At 44.3% G+C, this 16,950-nt stretch overlaps 1 protein-coding gene across 1 annotated transcript in view; it reads right to left on the reverse strand.

The window, feature by feature from the left end:
- The window catches only part of PPP1R37 (protein phosphatase 1 regulatory subunit 37), a 76,896-nt gene that overhangs the window by 7,099 nt on the left and 52,847 nt on the right, over nt 1–16,950 (reverse strand). The window contains exons 8-12 of the mRNA XM_067556487.1: nt 12,835–12,947; nt 11,923–12,064; nt 6,642–6,808; nt 3,666–4,638; nt 1,267–1,357 (exon numbers count right to left, since the gene is read on the reverse strand). Coding sequence (XP_067412588.1) covers nt 1,275–1,357; nt 3,666–4,638; nt 6,642–6,808; nt 11,923–12,064; nt 12,835–12,947 — 1,478 coding nt within the window. The 3' untranslated portion in view covers nt 1,267–1,274. The remainder of the gene's footprint in view (nt 1–1,266; nt 1,358–3,665; nt 4,639–6,641; nt 6,809–11,922; nt 12,065–12,834; nt 12,948–16,950) is intronic.

The following is a 16,950-nucleotide window of genomic DNA, read 5'->3' on the forward strand; positions in this document are numbered from 1 at the left end:
AACTCTCTCTCAATCTGTGCTTCTCTCTGCTAACCTAAGGACTTCCCAATACTGACTAATTCCCAATACTGACTATTGACTAATAAACCCCCGTTTTGAAAAGGCTGCCTCGTGTCCCTGCAAATCCTTGCTGAGGTGCATTGGTCCCAGAAGAGGGCACAAGTCTCAGAACAGGAGACTATGGCAGTGAGATTTGCTGGGCAGAACACAAGGTGAGAAGCAGGAGGACTGGAGTTCAGAAGCTCAGTCTCAGTGGCATGAGGCCATGTGGCCTGCCCTTAAGGAAGACTGTGCCTTGTGGGTCTTGCAGAAGGAAGGAGAACTTCTAAGGACCTGTTTAAAGGCTGGGGCACACCACAGATCCTGTAGATCAATGACACCATCTTAATCAGTTGGATTAGAGTCCAGCGGTCCCACTACTGAAAGAGCGCACTGAAAGGGCTCAGTAGCTCTGGGCGTGCGATAACCAACCCTGCTCCCCATTCAGGGTGAGGATGCGAGAGGTTCCAGAGGACTAGGGAAGGGCAAACAGTACTTATCTTTAATAAGGGGAACAATTACAGACCAGTCAGCCTAGCTTCGATACTTGGAAAGATATGGGAACACATTATTAAACAATCAATTTATTAGCACCTAGAGGATAATAGGGTGATAATTAATAGCCAACATGGATCTGTCAAGAACAAATCATGCCAAACCAACCCCATTCGCAGCCCCAGGCGCAGGCTACGTCTAAGATTTCCAAAGGGGTGCACACCTCCATTCAAATTTTTAGGGGTCCGCAAATGAAAAAAGGTTGAAAAACTACCGATATAAATAAATTACATACAAAAAACGGTACTGAAAACATGATATTTGGGTTGTAAAGTCACAGGCCCTCAGAAGTTAGGAAATACCACAAGAAACGCCTTGAAGCCTAACACCGCCTCCTTGTGTGCATGCATTCTCATAAAACTACATGATCACAGACTATTTTTTTGCACAGGGAAAATATTTTGGAACGTGTGTAGTCAGTTTGACCTAGGTCTAGAAGTTGTGTAGTGATTTGTTTTTCATTACAGACATGCTTGACTGTGTCTGAATCACTAGCCTGTCTCACACCCAGAGCAACTGTGGCAACCAGGACTTTGTAGAGACAATGGTGGGGAAAAAGAAATCTTTGTTCACTTCATCACAGCAGCAGCTTTCGGAAACTAGTCTCCTTCAGACCTGATTGTGTCACATGAGTGACAGGAATACCGTTCAAACCTAGCAAAGTCTCCTTACCTAAAATGTCACAGTGGCTCCTGACCGGTCTCTTGACTTGCTTCTAGGAGCAATTCCTCCAGTTCCTTCTCATTCTTGGAACAGTTTAATTCTGAAAACAAACAAGGGTGAACCCCAATAATTAGCAACCTTAAGACCAATTCATTTTCATTAAGAAATAAGCACCATGTCACTCTCCAAACCTGGGATGAGTACAGTAGGTAAATTAGGAAGCCTGGGATGGACGAGAAGTAAGTGTTCAAACAGCATGTTGTTTCCCTCCTATTGTATTTATACAGAGAGACTGGTGCTCCCAGACTAAGCAATCAAAGGTTAAGAGTCTCCTAAAGTTTAATGACCAGAAGCAACCATCACATCATCTCACCTGACCTCCTGGACAACACAAACTTCTTAACTTCACCCAAATATCCCTATGTTGAGCCCGCTTACTGCAAAGTAATGCCCTTCTCACTCCATTCAACAAAAATAGAATTCCCTCCCATTTTAAACCAAGTGACAGTAGGAATTTTGTTAGCATTAGCCCTCCCCATTGTTATGTTCCTTACCCTTGGATGTATATATATACACCCCCTATCTGTGGTTTCCACTTCATGCATCTGATGAAGGGGGTTGCAGTCCACGAAAGCTTATGCCCACAGAAATTTGTCAGCCTTTAAGGTGCTACAGGACTCTCATCGTGTTAGTCTGTATACAGCAAAAACAGCTACCCCTCTGGAACTTGACTCTAGGAATGCTGACCTGCAAGGTCTCTCTTTTTTTTTTAATTCATTAAACGTTTTCAATCTTGTTTCTCATGACAAACCAAACTAGTTCTAGGCAGTATGCCACCTGCTACACAAGTACAAGAGAAAAGACCAAGATAGTCACATGGTGCGTGGATTCCCACATAATTAACTGCAGTACTCCAAGCATATATATATATATATTTTTATGGCACCAAAAAAAAAAAAAAAAAGATCAAACAAAAATTGAAGAAATCAAAATCAAGAGGGGGAAAAGGGTGGTATGGAGAGAAGAGATCAAGAGAAAGTGCGTGGATCTATCCCCCTACTTTGATCCAGGCATTCTGCACAGATCTTTACTTGACCAACTCTAGGAAACTGACCAAATGAACTGTTTTTTCAGGCTTTTCTTCGCAACCAGGTCTGCCAGTCCATTACAACAAAGTTTGCACCTGGCATGGAATGGAGTTGTTCTTTTCCAAGGTTGCAAAATTGGACAACAAAACTCTGTGAAATTATCCCCTTTGGTATGGTGACAGACTCCATTTACCAGGCATATGACCCAGAATTCAGGTACTTACTTTAAAGTCAAGTGAAGTATCTAGGATCATGTTTATTCTGGTTTTAATGCCATCCCGCAAGTTAAAACAATAGGGCATGACCAACAAATGTGCAAGCATGTCTCCTTCACTTCCACACCTCCAACATCAAATCACTAGGGGCAGCTTTAATTTTCTCAAGCCCTTGGAGAGACCAATACACTCTAAAGGTAATTTTTGTTGAGATAGAATCGGAAGTCCAAGGTTGCTTCCTTAAATCCCTTGGGTTATTTCACTGGGGGGTGGGGGAGGGAATATTTATGATCAATTCTTGGCTATGTTTTTGCCTCGTTACATCTATATTAACTCTTTGGCGAGTCTCGTACAGTGTGGCTTCCAGTATGGGGAAATAGTACAGCTCTCTACAAAATTTGAGCAGTTCTGGTGCTTCAGCAGAGCAAATGCTTCAGGCCCAAATTCTGAGGTGTTCTACAACTAGAACCTCAAGTTATTGGGATCAACAGCATTCACTCAGATAAAAGGGGAAAATAATTCCCCTCCCTGCAGGCTTGTCTGGGGGACAATCTCTGACCCGTTTTATGCAGCAGGTCAGACTAGATGATCATAGTTTTCCCTTCTGGCCTTAAAAATACAAATATATTAAATATTAAGTATAGCTTAATATTTACTTAATATTACCTATATATTTACTTAATATAATAGGATATAATTATTATATTATAATATATTAATATAATATTTACTTAATACATACTTAACATTAAGTATAGCTTAATACAACTATATGAACTATTAAATATAGCTGGGAGTAACAATTCAGCCTGAATTAGGAAAAACCTTTTGACCACGAGACCTATCAGACCATGAAATAAATTAATAGAATAGTGGTGGAAGACCCTCCCTCACTTAGAAGATTCAGAATTAGATTAGTTAAAACACTGCAGAAAATAGTATAGGGAACAATCCTGCACTGGCCCCCAAGAGACAGACTTTTGAAATGTTTTTTAGTGGCTATCAGGAGTATGAGAAGGAAACAGGGATCAGAAAACCTCTCTTTTGGACATCTAAATTCAGCACAGCAGAGAATAAATTCTAGACTAATGTAAAACATTCTTACCATGCTCGACAGCACAACTCCCCATTTTCCCATCACAACCTGAGGACGTGTCTGGTAGCGCACGAACAAAATCTGTCTTTAGCCCATTAGGAAGTGAGGTTTCACAGACTGCGTTCTCGCACAGCCCAGAGTTCATCTTTTCTGAAACTGATCCAGGAGTTCCGGCTGTCGGTGCATTTTCCAAGTTGGCTGCCAACTTGGAAACGGTCCCATTTGCCTGTAAGTCCAAGAATTCAGTCTCAGTAGGCAGGGTTTGAGCTATCGGTTTAGACTGATTCACTGCATCGTCTTGCAGGGCACAGACATTCTCCTTCAGCCGTGTAGTGTTTTCTGCTGTTTTCTCTGGTAGACTTTCCACTCGTGTCACCACGAAGATTTTATGGCCTCGCCCAGGACTGGAAACGGAAATTCTCCTCTCATTTTTTTGAGAGTTAGCATGTTCCTGAGCCCCTGGCATATTCCCCATGTTCCCCACTCTTTTGGGCTCACACTTTATTTCTCCAGCAATGTTTGAAGGGGCATTTCCGTCCTCTGATCTAAGTGCATCCTTTGTCTTTTCAGGAGAAAGAAATGTCTGAGGCACATTATCTACATGAACACAATCGTTTTCTTTCTGTGATTTACTGAGATCTTTAGTCTCTAACCCAGTCTCTACCTCATCATCTGTATCAGAGTCTGAATAGGTCACCACATCTGCATCATTGTTTATTGCCTTGTCTGTATGCCTATTCTCTTTGGACACCAAAGTCTCCCCAACTTCTCCTCCTTCAGGTATGGCTGCTATGCCATCATCTTGGCTGTTTTCCACCAGTCCCTCCTCAGTCGGCTCGGTGATGGTGATCTCTGGCATAGAGGCAGATTGCTGCAGTTTCTGTTCTTTCTCCTCTTTCTCTTTGGCCAGAATAAAGTTGCGCTTGCAACCATTCTGGATTTCTGCTAAAAGAGCCTTCTGTGTTTCAATAAAACTCTTCACCTGCAAGAGGGAGAGAAACACTGCTGAAACGGCAGATAATTTGAGATACAGCATATAGCATATCTACAGCTCTCTTGGCACGACTCAATCTTACTGCAGCATCGATTTCTGCACCAATTTCATAGGCTCTCCAATTGCTTACAGAGAACATGGGAACAGTGATAAACCTCTAACTCCACTTGGGTAGGTAACCAACTAAAACTTCAGCAAACATTTATTACAGTTATAAGAATAACCCGTCCATCTACTGTATTTGGATGTAATTGATTAAAAGCGAGGGGGGCTTTGTTAGCAAAGCCAATAGATTCTGGCTTAAAAAGATAGTCAAATTTTCCCATTAAGTGACTACAATCAATAGCCTGTTTTGTTTTCCTGCCATGACACAAGATGGAATGAGAAAATTACATATTTGTAATTGCTGTTTTCCAAGGATGCGAGTCTATGACTCCTTTTTAAACTAACACTGAGGCAAGGATTGTCTCTCACTGTGTTCAAGACCCAATGCAATGGGAGGATCCTCACCCATCCTGATTTGGGGTCTGATTTGTGTGTCATCACAATGCAAATACTAAAAAGTAACAGGTCAAATCACTCTCACAGGAATAGAAAGGACTGACTCAACTCTATGGAATGACTGGTGGGCAAGTGATGTCATGGATATGTTTAAAGAACCATTATTACAAGTAAGTAACTATCATTTTGCTAACGATACATTCATGGTCTGCCACTGGAGACTGAAACAACACATTGTAGGAAGCACAGCCAAGGCGAATGCATCTTAAAATAGCAAAAACATTTTAAAAGGGTATTTAAAAAAACCACATTGTCGTTTTGAAGTATATCGTTAGAGAAGTCTCTCAATATAAGAAATGGGAAAAGATGATAGAGGTATTCCAAAAACTGAGTAAAAACAGTAAAAGATCAGAGAATTTGGATGCCCCTAGCCAAGGAAAATTCTAACAGACCCAATTTTTATTCCTATCTAGATGCCTAATCAAGTTCTATGGCCTGTGCTATACAGGAGGTCTGACTAGATGATCACAAAGGTCCCTTAGAGTCTACGAATCCAAACAATGGTGCTTGCTGAAGGCATGCAAAGAATTCCCATGTGGCTACCTTGAAAATCTCCTGGATGGGAATAGATCAAGTCTGCCGAAGCAGACTTCTGCCATACACAACAAGCCTCAGCATGACCTGACCATGAGAGACAGTTTTGCAGCCATTTAGATACATGGTATTCTCCGAGAGCAGAAACTAGAGAGCTAGCATTAAGTAAGAAAAAGCTTGGTGAATTATCAGAGAGCTGTTATCTGAAGTAGATAAGAATCCAAAAGAACTTTTGAACAGCCTGTGAAGAAGCGAATCACCTGGACAGGTACACTGATAAAAGAAAACAGTGGCAAAATGATTGACAGACTGATTAACTTCATTACCACCACATCATCCACTGGAGGGTGTGCAATCACCAGAGTCTACAGCAAGCTCATTTACTGTGTGAGCAGAGTCTCTGCCACCAGGAAAATGACCCTACATGTTAGAAGCTGGAGCGGAAAGGCATCGAGTGACTCAAAAGGAACTGTCAGCAGCTTACTTAGGACCCCATTAATATGCCATGACATATTATGTGACATGACATTGGGAGCTTTCTAATGGGAGGTTTCTAAAGTAACAACCCCCTGATGAATGTGACAAAGGACTGGTCTACCTTCAACATGTTGCTATAGTAGATGAAGTAGCCAGACACAATGACCCTGGGGCGCACACCTTTGCCAACCAAAAAGGATGACCAGAAGTTATTATGGCAGGGGCTGACCCAGGATGTCCCTGCTGGGCCCAGCATTAGAACATTCAGTTTAGGAAACGACTGCTTTGGTTGCTTATAGAAATAGGCTTGGTTGCGGTGAGTAGCTTCAGAGAGGGAAGGAATATTCTCTGAGACGTAATATCAATCCAGAACCACACTGAAAGTTCATATGCACAAAAAACACAGCAGTGCAACTTACAGATTCCTTTTTTGGGTCCCTGTCTAAGTCCAGCCTGAGCAGAGAATGATTGACCTTCAGTGCCAAGGACAATGCCATCAGACCCCCTGTTTTAATCTCATTCTCTCGCAGGTCTAGTCGAAGGAGCCTTGGACTTTCTGCAATGAATTCTGCTACCGCCACAGCACCTGTAGGTGAAGAAAGACCTCCCATGATGAACCATGACCATAGAAAAGAAAAAGAAACTGGCTGACCTCGCAGCCTTTCCCTGGCTCTTACTAGTAAACTTTAGAAAAGAGTTATGGAGATGGGGCCCATTTCTCATTACAGAAATGTGTCTAGATCATTGCTACTGTTACAATCTACTCTACAAAAATCTAACTATTAACTCCATTTGTTTTCAATGAATTGAAAATACAACATCCTGTCCACCCATAAATAAAAGACCCCAAAGCACTTTCTGACAAGGAAGGATGAAAGCAAGCACTTATGCTCTAGGTGTATTTCAATTTGGTAATGCCATTTTGCCTTCCTACATTCCACCAGTTGCTACAGTTTGGAAATGGTATTCTTCACTTCCTGTCCTAAACTCATGTGTTCTTTTATGCATGTTTAAGCAGATGTTTTCTAAATCAGAAGTATCTGCATTTTAGTGGGGATTCAACTGTTTCTTGTATATACAGTTTATATAGACTGGGATCCTTTAAGATGAAAGAAACTCTATGTATCTAACATAGCAACAGATAATTTCCATATTCCCATTGAGCTACAATTTGGAAAACTCATTCATACATACTAGTAATTACTACATGGATTCCAAAACAACTAGATGCTTTATAAACAAATAGATTGTAGGCTCTTTGTGGAATGGACCAGGTCTTCTAAGTCATTAAGAAGAGGTTACTCACCCTGTGTATTAACTGTGGTTCTTCAAGATGTGTCCTCCTATGGATGCTCCACTCTTGGAGTGCAATTGAAGATTTTCCTTAGCAGTGTCAATTTGGCCTGCTCATGTGCCACTGGTATCCTCGTGCCCTGCACTGAGGCTACGTCAAGCTGCACGGGCAAACCACCCCCTCAATTTCTTCTGCACCGCCAAGTCTCAGAAGAAATTCCAAAGCAGAGAAAAAGAGGGTGAGTGGTGGAGCACCCATAGGGGGACACATCTTGAAGAGCCACAGTTACTGCACAGGGAGAGTAACTTCTTCGAGTAGTGTCCCTATGGACACATGGTGACTCCCAAGCAGTATCCCCAGTAGGAGGAGCCGTCTTTGGAATGGAGTCCATCCATAACTGCATTGCCAGTTGCAGCACCAGACCCAAAGTACAGCATCTAAAGAAAGTATGTACTGAAGACCACATAGCAGCTCTGAAGATTTCTGGAATGGGAACACTTTTAAGGAGAGCCATAGATGTGGACTGTGATCTAACTGAGCATGCCAAAACGCTGAAGGCGGGGGTGGAACATCGACAGCCTGGTAGCAAGTTATAACACACTTGGAAATCCATTCAGAGGGTCTCTGGTTAGACAGGGTGGAACCCTTAGATTTGTCTGCAATCAAAAGAACGAGTCTATTGGATTTACAAAATGATTTAGTTCTATCCAGATAGACAGAGAACGCCCTCTTGACATCTGGAGTATGGAGAAGAGCTTTCTGGTTGGTAGCATGCAGTTTTGGGAAGAAAACTGGCAGGTGTATGGTCTAATTCAGGTGACATTTAAAAGCCACTTTAAGGAGAAACCTGGGATGCAGCCATAAGTACACATTATCATTGTGAAATTTTGTGAAAGGGGGATCTGCCATTGAAGCCCCAACTTCTCTGACTCTGCGGGCTGAGGTAATCACCACTAGGAAAGCTGTTTGCCTTGATATATTTTTTAGGAAGCAGGTGGCCATTGGTTCAAAAAGGTGCTTTGTGAGGTTTTTGAGAACCAAATTCAGGTCCCAAGCAGAAGTAGGAGCCTTTATCTGTTAGAACAGATTCCCCAAGCCTTTCATAAACCTTGTGGTTGTGGGATGATCGGAGAGAAACCTTCAGTAGTGGTATGAAAGGCTGTTAGGGTGGTCAGATGACTTGGGAGGGATTTGAGGGACAATTTCTTAAGCTGTAGCAGGTACTCCAGAATGAGAGGAAGCAGGACAGATTCAGTAGCAGCATTGGATGAATGGACTAAAAAGTGGATAGAAAGCTGGCTAGATAATCAGGCTCAATGGATAGTGATCAATGGCTCAATGTCAAGTTGGCAGTCGGTATCAAGCTGAGTGCCCCAGGGATCGGTGCTGGGGCTGGTTTGGTTCAACATCTTCATTAATGATCTGGAGGATGGAGTGGACTGCACCCTCAGCAAGTTTGCAGAGGACACTAAACTGAGAAGAGTGGTACATATGCTGGAAAGTAGGGATAGGATACAGAGTGACCTAGACAAATTAGAGGATTGGGCCAAAAAAATCTGATGAGGTTCATCAAGGACAAGTGCAGAGTCCTGCACTTAGGATGGAAGAATCCGATGCACAACTACAGACTGCGGACCAAAGGGCTAGGCAGCAGTTCTGCAGAAAAGGACCTGGTGGTTACAGTGAAAAAGAAGCTGGATATGAATCAACAGTGTGCCCTTATTCCCAAGAAAGCTAATGGCATTAGTAGGAGCATTGCCAGCAGAGGAGAATAATCACTTCACTCAATCTATTTGGCACTGGTGAGGCCACATTTGGAGTAGTGTGTCCAGTTTTGGGCCCCCATTACAGGAAGGATGGGAGCAAATTGGAGAGTGTCCAGCAGAGGGCAATAAAAATGAATAGGGGGCTGGAGCACATGACTTATGAGGAGAGATTGAGGGAACTAGGTTTGTTTAATCTACAGAAGAGTGAGGGGAGATTTGATAGCAGCCTTCAACTACCTGAAGGGGGGTTCCAGGGAGGATGGAGCGAGGCTGTTCTCAGTGGTGGCAGATGATAGAACAAGGAACAATGGTCTCAAGTTGCAGAGGGGGAGGTCTTGATTGGATATTAGGAAAAGCTTTTTCATTAGCAGGGTGGTGAAACACTGGAATAGGTTATCTAGGGAGGTGGTGGAATCTCCATCCTTAGAGGTTTTAAGGTGTGGCTTGACAGAGCCCTGGCTGGGATGATTTAGTTGGGGTTGGTCCTGCTTTGAGCGGGGTTGGACTAGATGACCTCTTGGGGGCCCTTCCAACCCTAATCTTCTATGATTGTGCAGTTTGCACCAGTGGCCAAATTTTGTCCAGTTCTGGAGGTAGGAAGTTCTTGTGGAAACTTTTCTACTATTTAATAGCACATGTTGTACATCCGCAGAGCAGGATGACTCTAGCCCTGAGAACCATCCAGGGATCAAGCACTGAGGCAAAAAAAGATGGGATGCATCAGGCATCTGGCATCCTGAAAGAGTTGAGGGACAGCTGGAAGGTCTATCGGAGGATAGAGTGCAAGATGCGAGAGGTAAGGGAGCCAAACTTGCTTCAACCATGTCAGGGCTATCAGAACGACTCTGGCTTTGTCCTGCTTGATCTTGTTTATTACCTTGAGGATGAGAGGTATTGAAGGGAAGGCTTAAAACAGTCTGTCCGTCCAAGCCAGGAACAAAGTGTCCCCCAGTGAACTGCGACCTAAACTCCCCTCCCCCACCTTGAGCAAAATAGGTAGCATTTTTTATTAGTGGTTGTGGCAAAAAGGTCTACTTCTGGAATCCCCCCAAGTCTGAAAGATTCCAAGGAGAACCAGAGAATCCAACTCCAATGTGTATTCTTGGGAGAAACACCTGCTGACTGTGTCGACATGCTGAGCAGATACACTGCTGAGATCCTTATGTGAGGCTTTATGCACCAATTCTACAACTTTATTGCTTCGGCGCAATCTTGCCCCTCCTTGCCAACTGATTCATGCAGGCCACATTGTCACGACTTCGAAGGACCTGTGTCTGATGAGAGGAAGGAAATGAAGACAGGCATTTCTGACTGCTCTGAACTCCAGAAGGTTGATATGAAGGGTGGTGTCTTGAGGTGACCATCTGCCTTGTGCTGTCAGGGAACAGAGACGCACCCCCCAACTCACTAAGATGCATCTGTCACCGTGCCGGTTGGAGGAAGTAGATCTCCTCCGCTAAATTGCGATATATCTTCCACCACTCTAGGGAATGCTTCACCTGCTGGGGAACCAAAACCTGCTCATCTAGACTGTGTTTGTTTGGCAAGTAAACCATTCTGAGCCATTCCTGGAAATAGCAGGGGTGTTACTTTGCATGCTCTGTCACAAAAGTGCACGCAGCCATATGACTTGGTCAGAAATTGCCTTCAGTTTCTAAGGTCTGTGGGCTGTCTTGTATTGTTCTGACGAGGCACGATAATGTCCAGAAGCTGTCCATGGGAAGAGATGTCCCACATGCCAGGGAATTCAGACATATCCCTATGAAATGTATATTCCGAACAGACGTTAGCGTGGGTTTTTCTATGTTCAGCTGGAGGCCCAGATCCAAAAACAGAGAAAGCACTCTCCTTGTGGTGGACAACACTTCTTGGCAGGATCGACCCTTGAGTACCCAATCATTGAGGTACAGGAATACCACTATAGTCTGATGATGCAGGTAGGCAGCCACTACCGACAGCACCTTTGAGAATACTCTCTGAGCCAAGGAGAGGGTGAAAGGAAGCACTTGACACTGGAAACTAGTCTGGCCTACCACAAATGGGAGGAATCTCTTGTGAGATGGGTGCATCACTTTATGGAAGTATGCGCCCTGGAGATCAAGGGCCAAAAAACAATCCTCTGAATTTAGAGGAATTATAGCTGACAGGGTCACCATCCTGAATTTCTGGGGTCTCATAAATTTGTTTAGGAGTTTTAGATCTAGAATTTGTCTCCATTCTCCATGTCTACAGAAGGTAGGATAAGAAGTGATCCGCTTAATCTGAAGCAAGGGATAATTAGATTAGCTGTTAGGAAAAACTTTCTAACTATAAGGGTATTTAGGTTTAGGAATAGTCTTCCTAAGGGAGGTTGTGGAATCCCCATCGCAGGAGGTTTTTAAGAATAATAAATTGGACAACCACCTGTCTGGGACGATCTCGTTTACTCGGCCCTGCTTCAATGCAGAGAGCTGGACTTGATGGCCTCCCAATGTCCCTTCCAGCCCTACATGTCTACGATACCACAAGAGCCAAGAGTGAAATTATTCCTGTAATTGTCATGATCAACTGCATTCTCAATAAAGACAAAAAGGTTAGAGGCTTTGATGATTGATAATCCTGACAATAAGGATCCCTCAGGGTAAGCAAAGTCTGTTTTACCCTCGCATGTTAGTTTGGTAGAAGCCAAGCCTAATCGGAGGACAGAGCGGTTTCCGATGAGCCCATTCTTCAGATTACGAACACCTTCATTCCCAATGGGATTGTGACCAAGGTTCAGGGTCTCCAAACTCTGCGTATGGGGCTGTGGACACAAGCAGAAAAGTTAGGCAAAAGAGGTAAATTACAATAGTCTCAGCGCACCCTTACCCACATCAACTCCTAGCAACCACAGCTAAATAACTGACTCTCTGAGGCCCCTTCCAAGTTCAAAATAGGAATTTCTTAGGGTGGCCCTGTATTCCTGAGCATAAGGGACACCCCTGATTTCCCAGGCTGTTAGTTTTACAGACATTACTACTGTTTTGTCCATATTTTTTAAATTTTCAATTCCCACAGAGTGAAGGAGCCCTCGGTTACCGAGCTGGTGAAAGTGACATTGGCCTGGTACAGCCCAAAGTGAAAAAGTGGGGGTCAGAGCAGGAGGCGCTAGGCTTGCTGACACTCGGGAGAACACACCAACGGGGCTGGGGCGAATAGCAGAGGACATACAGCAGGTAAATGGTGCTCTCTCATCCTGCCTTTTATCAGAACAGGTCCTGTTTTTCATCCCCCCTCGTTTTCCTGACCTCTTGCAAATGCTGGCTCTCCATTCCGACAGGAGTCCTTTCAGTTCATGCAGCTGCACGAGAACCTTGCATCCACCCACTCTGTAAGCATTCAATTTTCAGTGACTGGATTCAGCTGGTGCGAAACAATTATGCCCAGCTATAGAACACTCATCTATAAGATAAGCAAACTAGACAGTTTCTCTCTTCCTCCTCTCTCCGTAGGCTCCCCGTGTAGACCTCAAACTACTCTCTAAATGAGGACCATTCAAAAGCTACTGGCCTTCTCCCCCTGAAATCTACTCACCAGCGTCATCCCCATATAAGCCATGCCGGTGTGAGTCAGCTGGTTATTCCACAAAACCAGAGTGACCAGTCCTTTCCGTTGCTCCTTTAGGCCCTCACAGATGTATGCCAAGCCTATAAAACAGTACCAGTTAGAGTGAATTTATTCTGTTGCTTTCAGCATTTTACAGGCCAAGACTTCATTAGTCATGGCACCAGCACAGTCTGATGTGAACACACAGATACTGTAGGCTTTAACAGCACTTTTCTTGTTTTACCTAATCCCTTCTTTTGCACAGGCTTTGAACGTGGCAGTCAGTAAGCCCCTCAAACAGAACTCACGTACTATGCTGGATTAGAAGAACATTATCGGCAATAGCATGCATATGTCTTGTTCATTTTAGGCACCATGGTAGTTACAGTGAAAATGTCTCTTAATACAAAAGTGTTATAGAAATATTAAAATCTTTATCCTCTCATGAAAGAGAAATTACTTGGACGGAGACATTCAAAAGCCGAATGCTGATTATTACGTAATAGTTTAAATAGCATGATTTTAAAGTAGGTTGTGAGTGATATTAGGACACAGCAGAATGTAAGTACAGAAGAGAACGTTCCTTGAGTTCCTTCGCCAATACAGAATCCCAGAAGAGTAGGCCTCCACAGCAGCAGGGAAGGGGGCGGGGGACGGGTTGCGGAATCCATGTGGACAGCAGAGCTCTTAGAAACACAGTAGGGTCAGTAACCATCCTCTCTTTCAGCGACTGTCCACGTGGCTTCCAATCCTGGTGACTAATAAGCAGTTCTCTGTTTGACTGGAGGTGGACAGTAGGAATCCTGCTTAGTCAATGACCACAGGACACACCTACCAAAACAGGCCTCCAATTTGGAAGCCTCTACCAAAAACTGAGGTGTCCTGTAAACGTGTGGCTCAAGCTCCATGTAGCTGTCCAAGGGATTTCAGAGACAGGGACATTCCTCAAACAGGCAGCAGAGTCTGCCTCAGCTCTACCGGAATGAGCTGTGATGTAACTCGGGGGATCTAACCTGGCTAACTCCTAATGAAGGATGCAAGAAAGTTGTGAGGTTTTTGGTTCAAACGTGCAGCCATAGGTTGTTAACATTGTGGTTTTGGTCCAATCAGGTTGAGCCCCATAAAAGGGGGAGGGGAGGTTTACAGGTGCATGGGCAGCTGGGAGAGATGCAGTACCTAAACTCTTGTTTTGGAACTGACTAGGTGTTGAACTGGCAGCACATCCTTCACCCTCAAGGAAGGGCTGGATACCCCTCTTCCCCGCATTCCCTCCAATCCCCAGGCTGAGGTGAGGGGGCTTCAGCATAGGCACCCCAGAGCCAGCCCCAGCTCAGAGTCCTGGAGGCCCTGTGGGGGACTGACACCTCCAGGGCTTCTCGTCCCAGCGCCACATGCTGCCAGAGGCACAAGCCCCAGCCCCTGCCTGGCCCCATTCACTAGGGCCTCCCCATGACTAGGGAAAGGATGAGCCATGGTGGGGGAGTGTTTGGAGATGGGGATCGGGCCATGGGGGAGGAAGGTTGGGAGGAGAGTTTTGGCAAGATGATGTTTTATGGAGGCATTTATTTGGGGGAGTAGAGGTTGGTGTGGCAGGGAGGAGCCCGTGGCAAGAGAAAGTTTTGTGAGGCTGGGATGTGTGTGTTTGGGGATGCGGCTTATGAGTCTGCTAGGGTGACCTACGTCCCTACTGTACACTGGAGTGGTGCTCTTCCCTAGTCCTGTCAGAGGTTGCAGGAGCTGGAACGGAGGCACGCAACTGGGGCCTCTTCACCGATGTGGCCCAGGAACTCAGGGTGGAATCTCAGCTTACCAGGGCGCTCACAGAGAGGGAGACCAGAGGACTGAGGTCTAGCTGTGTCCTTCCTTTCAGCATCCAAGAAAGTTTGCAAACAGTGCTTCAGGAAGAACAATTTTAAGTAGGTTTCTCTCTTTCTGAGGTTGCTTAGAGAAGACCTCACATACGGTACACTGCTCATCCTTCTCTGAAATACAACAGGCACCTAGAATGCCCATCATTAAGCGGCACTGAAGTGTCACAAAAGGGACAGGCTTTAAATCCCAAGTTTTGTTTCTCCCACTTCAGTAGAGCTGCTGTATGCAGGGACTAGGCTGCATCTCGAGCCAAAAACCAGAATCTGATTAAAAATAAAAGATTTTTGTGTGCGCTGTCAACAGCCAATCCAACCTAAACTAGCACAGTGCACAGAGAAGCGGGAGGTCCCTGCAGGGGTTCTGTCTCTCTGTCACAGGCAGTACGAAGGAACTGAGGGATGGCTGGGCCCACTTCCTTCTTTATATTCTCAAATGGCTGGGGCAGGGGACGGGGCACATGAGGACATCTAAGGCCAAGGCACAGCCCCAATGAATACTGCTGGCCAAAATAATCTGATTTTACACACATGGGGCATATGTGCACCAAGAGCAGAATCCATGTGGACAAACACTTGCAGAAGAACTTAAGGTGACAGATGGATTAGTTGCTAATAAACTATTTTATCGGGTATCCTGGCTTCCCTGCCTAACTCTGAAATGTTTTTCTCCAGAAATACTGACAATATTAATAACTGTGTGTTCAAATGTACATGTGCACAAGTTGGAAAGTTCATACACTAAGCCAGTGTTCAGATACAGGGGGCTGGAAAAAAAAATTTTTTTTTTTTTTTTTTAAATCACTCAGATATTTTTCTATTGTGAAAACCTCAGGGTGTCTGTTTTATTCCATTCCCATACTTTGGAAAAAATATGATTAACAAAAATATATTGCACGCTTACATTTACTTCAGAAAAATGAAGTCAACAACGCCTTCATCACAACAGTGGGCGTGCAAGTCCCATGGTGTGTGGTCACAACAGACCTGGTAACGGAACATTAGCAACAGCCTTACGAACAGAGTCACACCCAGCAGTCTCCTAATGACATGCAACCAAAACTAATTAAATCAAAGCTACAAAGATGACACTCCAGACTTCAGGGATTCCAAACTCCAGGGACCCACAAAAAACTGCAAGTGGAATGTGTAAATCCCATAATATGAAATACTTTGCTTTGACACCTTTTGAACGCAACAGCTCTCGACCGGGGCCCTGGAGCATTGCTGCCATTGCCCCATTCTACAGATGACTTTACAAATAGGTCGGTAAAGGGATTTTCCTGGCGGGTCCTGTGTCCAGAGGATAAAATGTACATCCAACTGACAGGAGCGCTGGATTCTAATCCCAGTGCTGACAAGTGTCCAATGTGACCTTTGGCAAGGGGCTTACTACACGTATAATACAGAGAATAATTATATCTGCCTGTGGCGTGTATCTTTGCCAAACATTGTTTGCTAACTGCAACATATTACTCAGGCCAGCTGGGAAGAGTTGGCAGCAGATGCCATTAAGGACACCAAGAGCCAGGGCAGGAAACCCAGACAGTTAAGGTTACTCCAACCACATTAACTCAGAAATAATGAAAAAGATCACGTGTCCAAACATATGACAGACCTCAGCTGGCCAGGAAGATAGTAACCAAACATACCACAGGCCTGCACAAAGGCTGACCTAACACTGCACTAGTTACATTCTGCAATTTCATAGTGAAATTTGTTTCTGCTTTTAATTTCACTGGTGTTTTTTGTTTTGGAAAGGAGAAAAATCATACAAGACACTGAGAAATGCTTAGGAGAGGTGTGGCATTTTAAAGACCCTATCCTGAAAAGTGTCAAGCAGCCACAGTTCTCACTAACTTCAACAGGAATTGTGGGCATGTGGCTTCTCATGATCAGACCCTTCAAGTGATTTAAGGTGACTTAACTGCGTCTAAGCAGCTTAAGTTGCTCTAAGCATGGAGAGAGACTTACATTGCTATAATCCTTTAAAAATGCTTAAGCAGCTTTAAAAAAAAAAACCCTCTCATTTCAACTCTCAATTTGAGATCAGATTTGGAAACTGTCTAGCCCCCACCTCCACTTCCCCTTTGACAGCAGAAGCTGCCTGCTGCTGCATGGGGCAGGGCTCCTCAGAAAAGTGCAGGAAGAGTACCAGCACACCAGCCTCTCACTACCTCCTCGCCAAGGCGTTTCAGCAGCCTTTTGTCCTCCTGTCAAAATCTCCTCAAGCTAG

This window comes from Emydura macquarii, unplaced genomic scaffold, assembly GCF_026122565.2.
Source record: "Emydura macquarii macquarii isolate MOO-44397 ecotype Brisbane River unplaced genomic scaffold, CSIRO-AGI_Emac_v2 contig_1790, whole genome shotgun sequence".
Taxonomy (NCBI): Eukaryota; Metazoa; Chordata; order Testudines; family Chelidae; genus Emydura; species Emydura macquarii.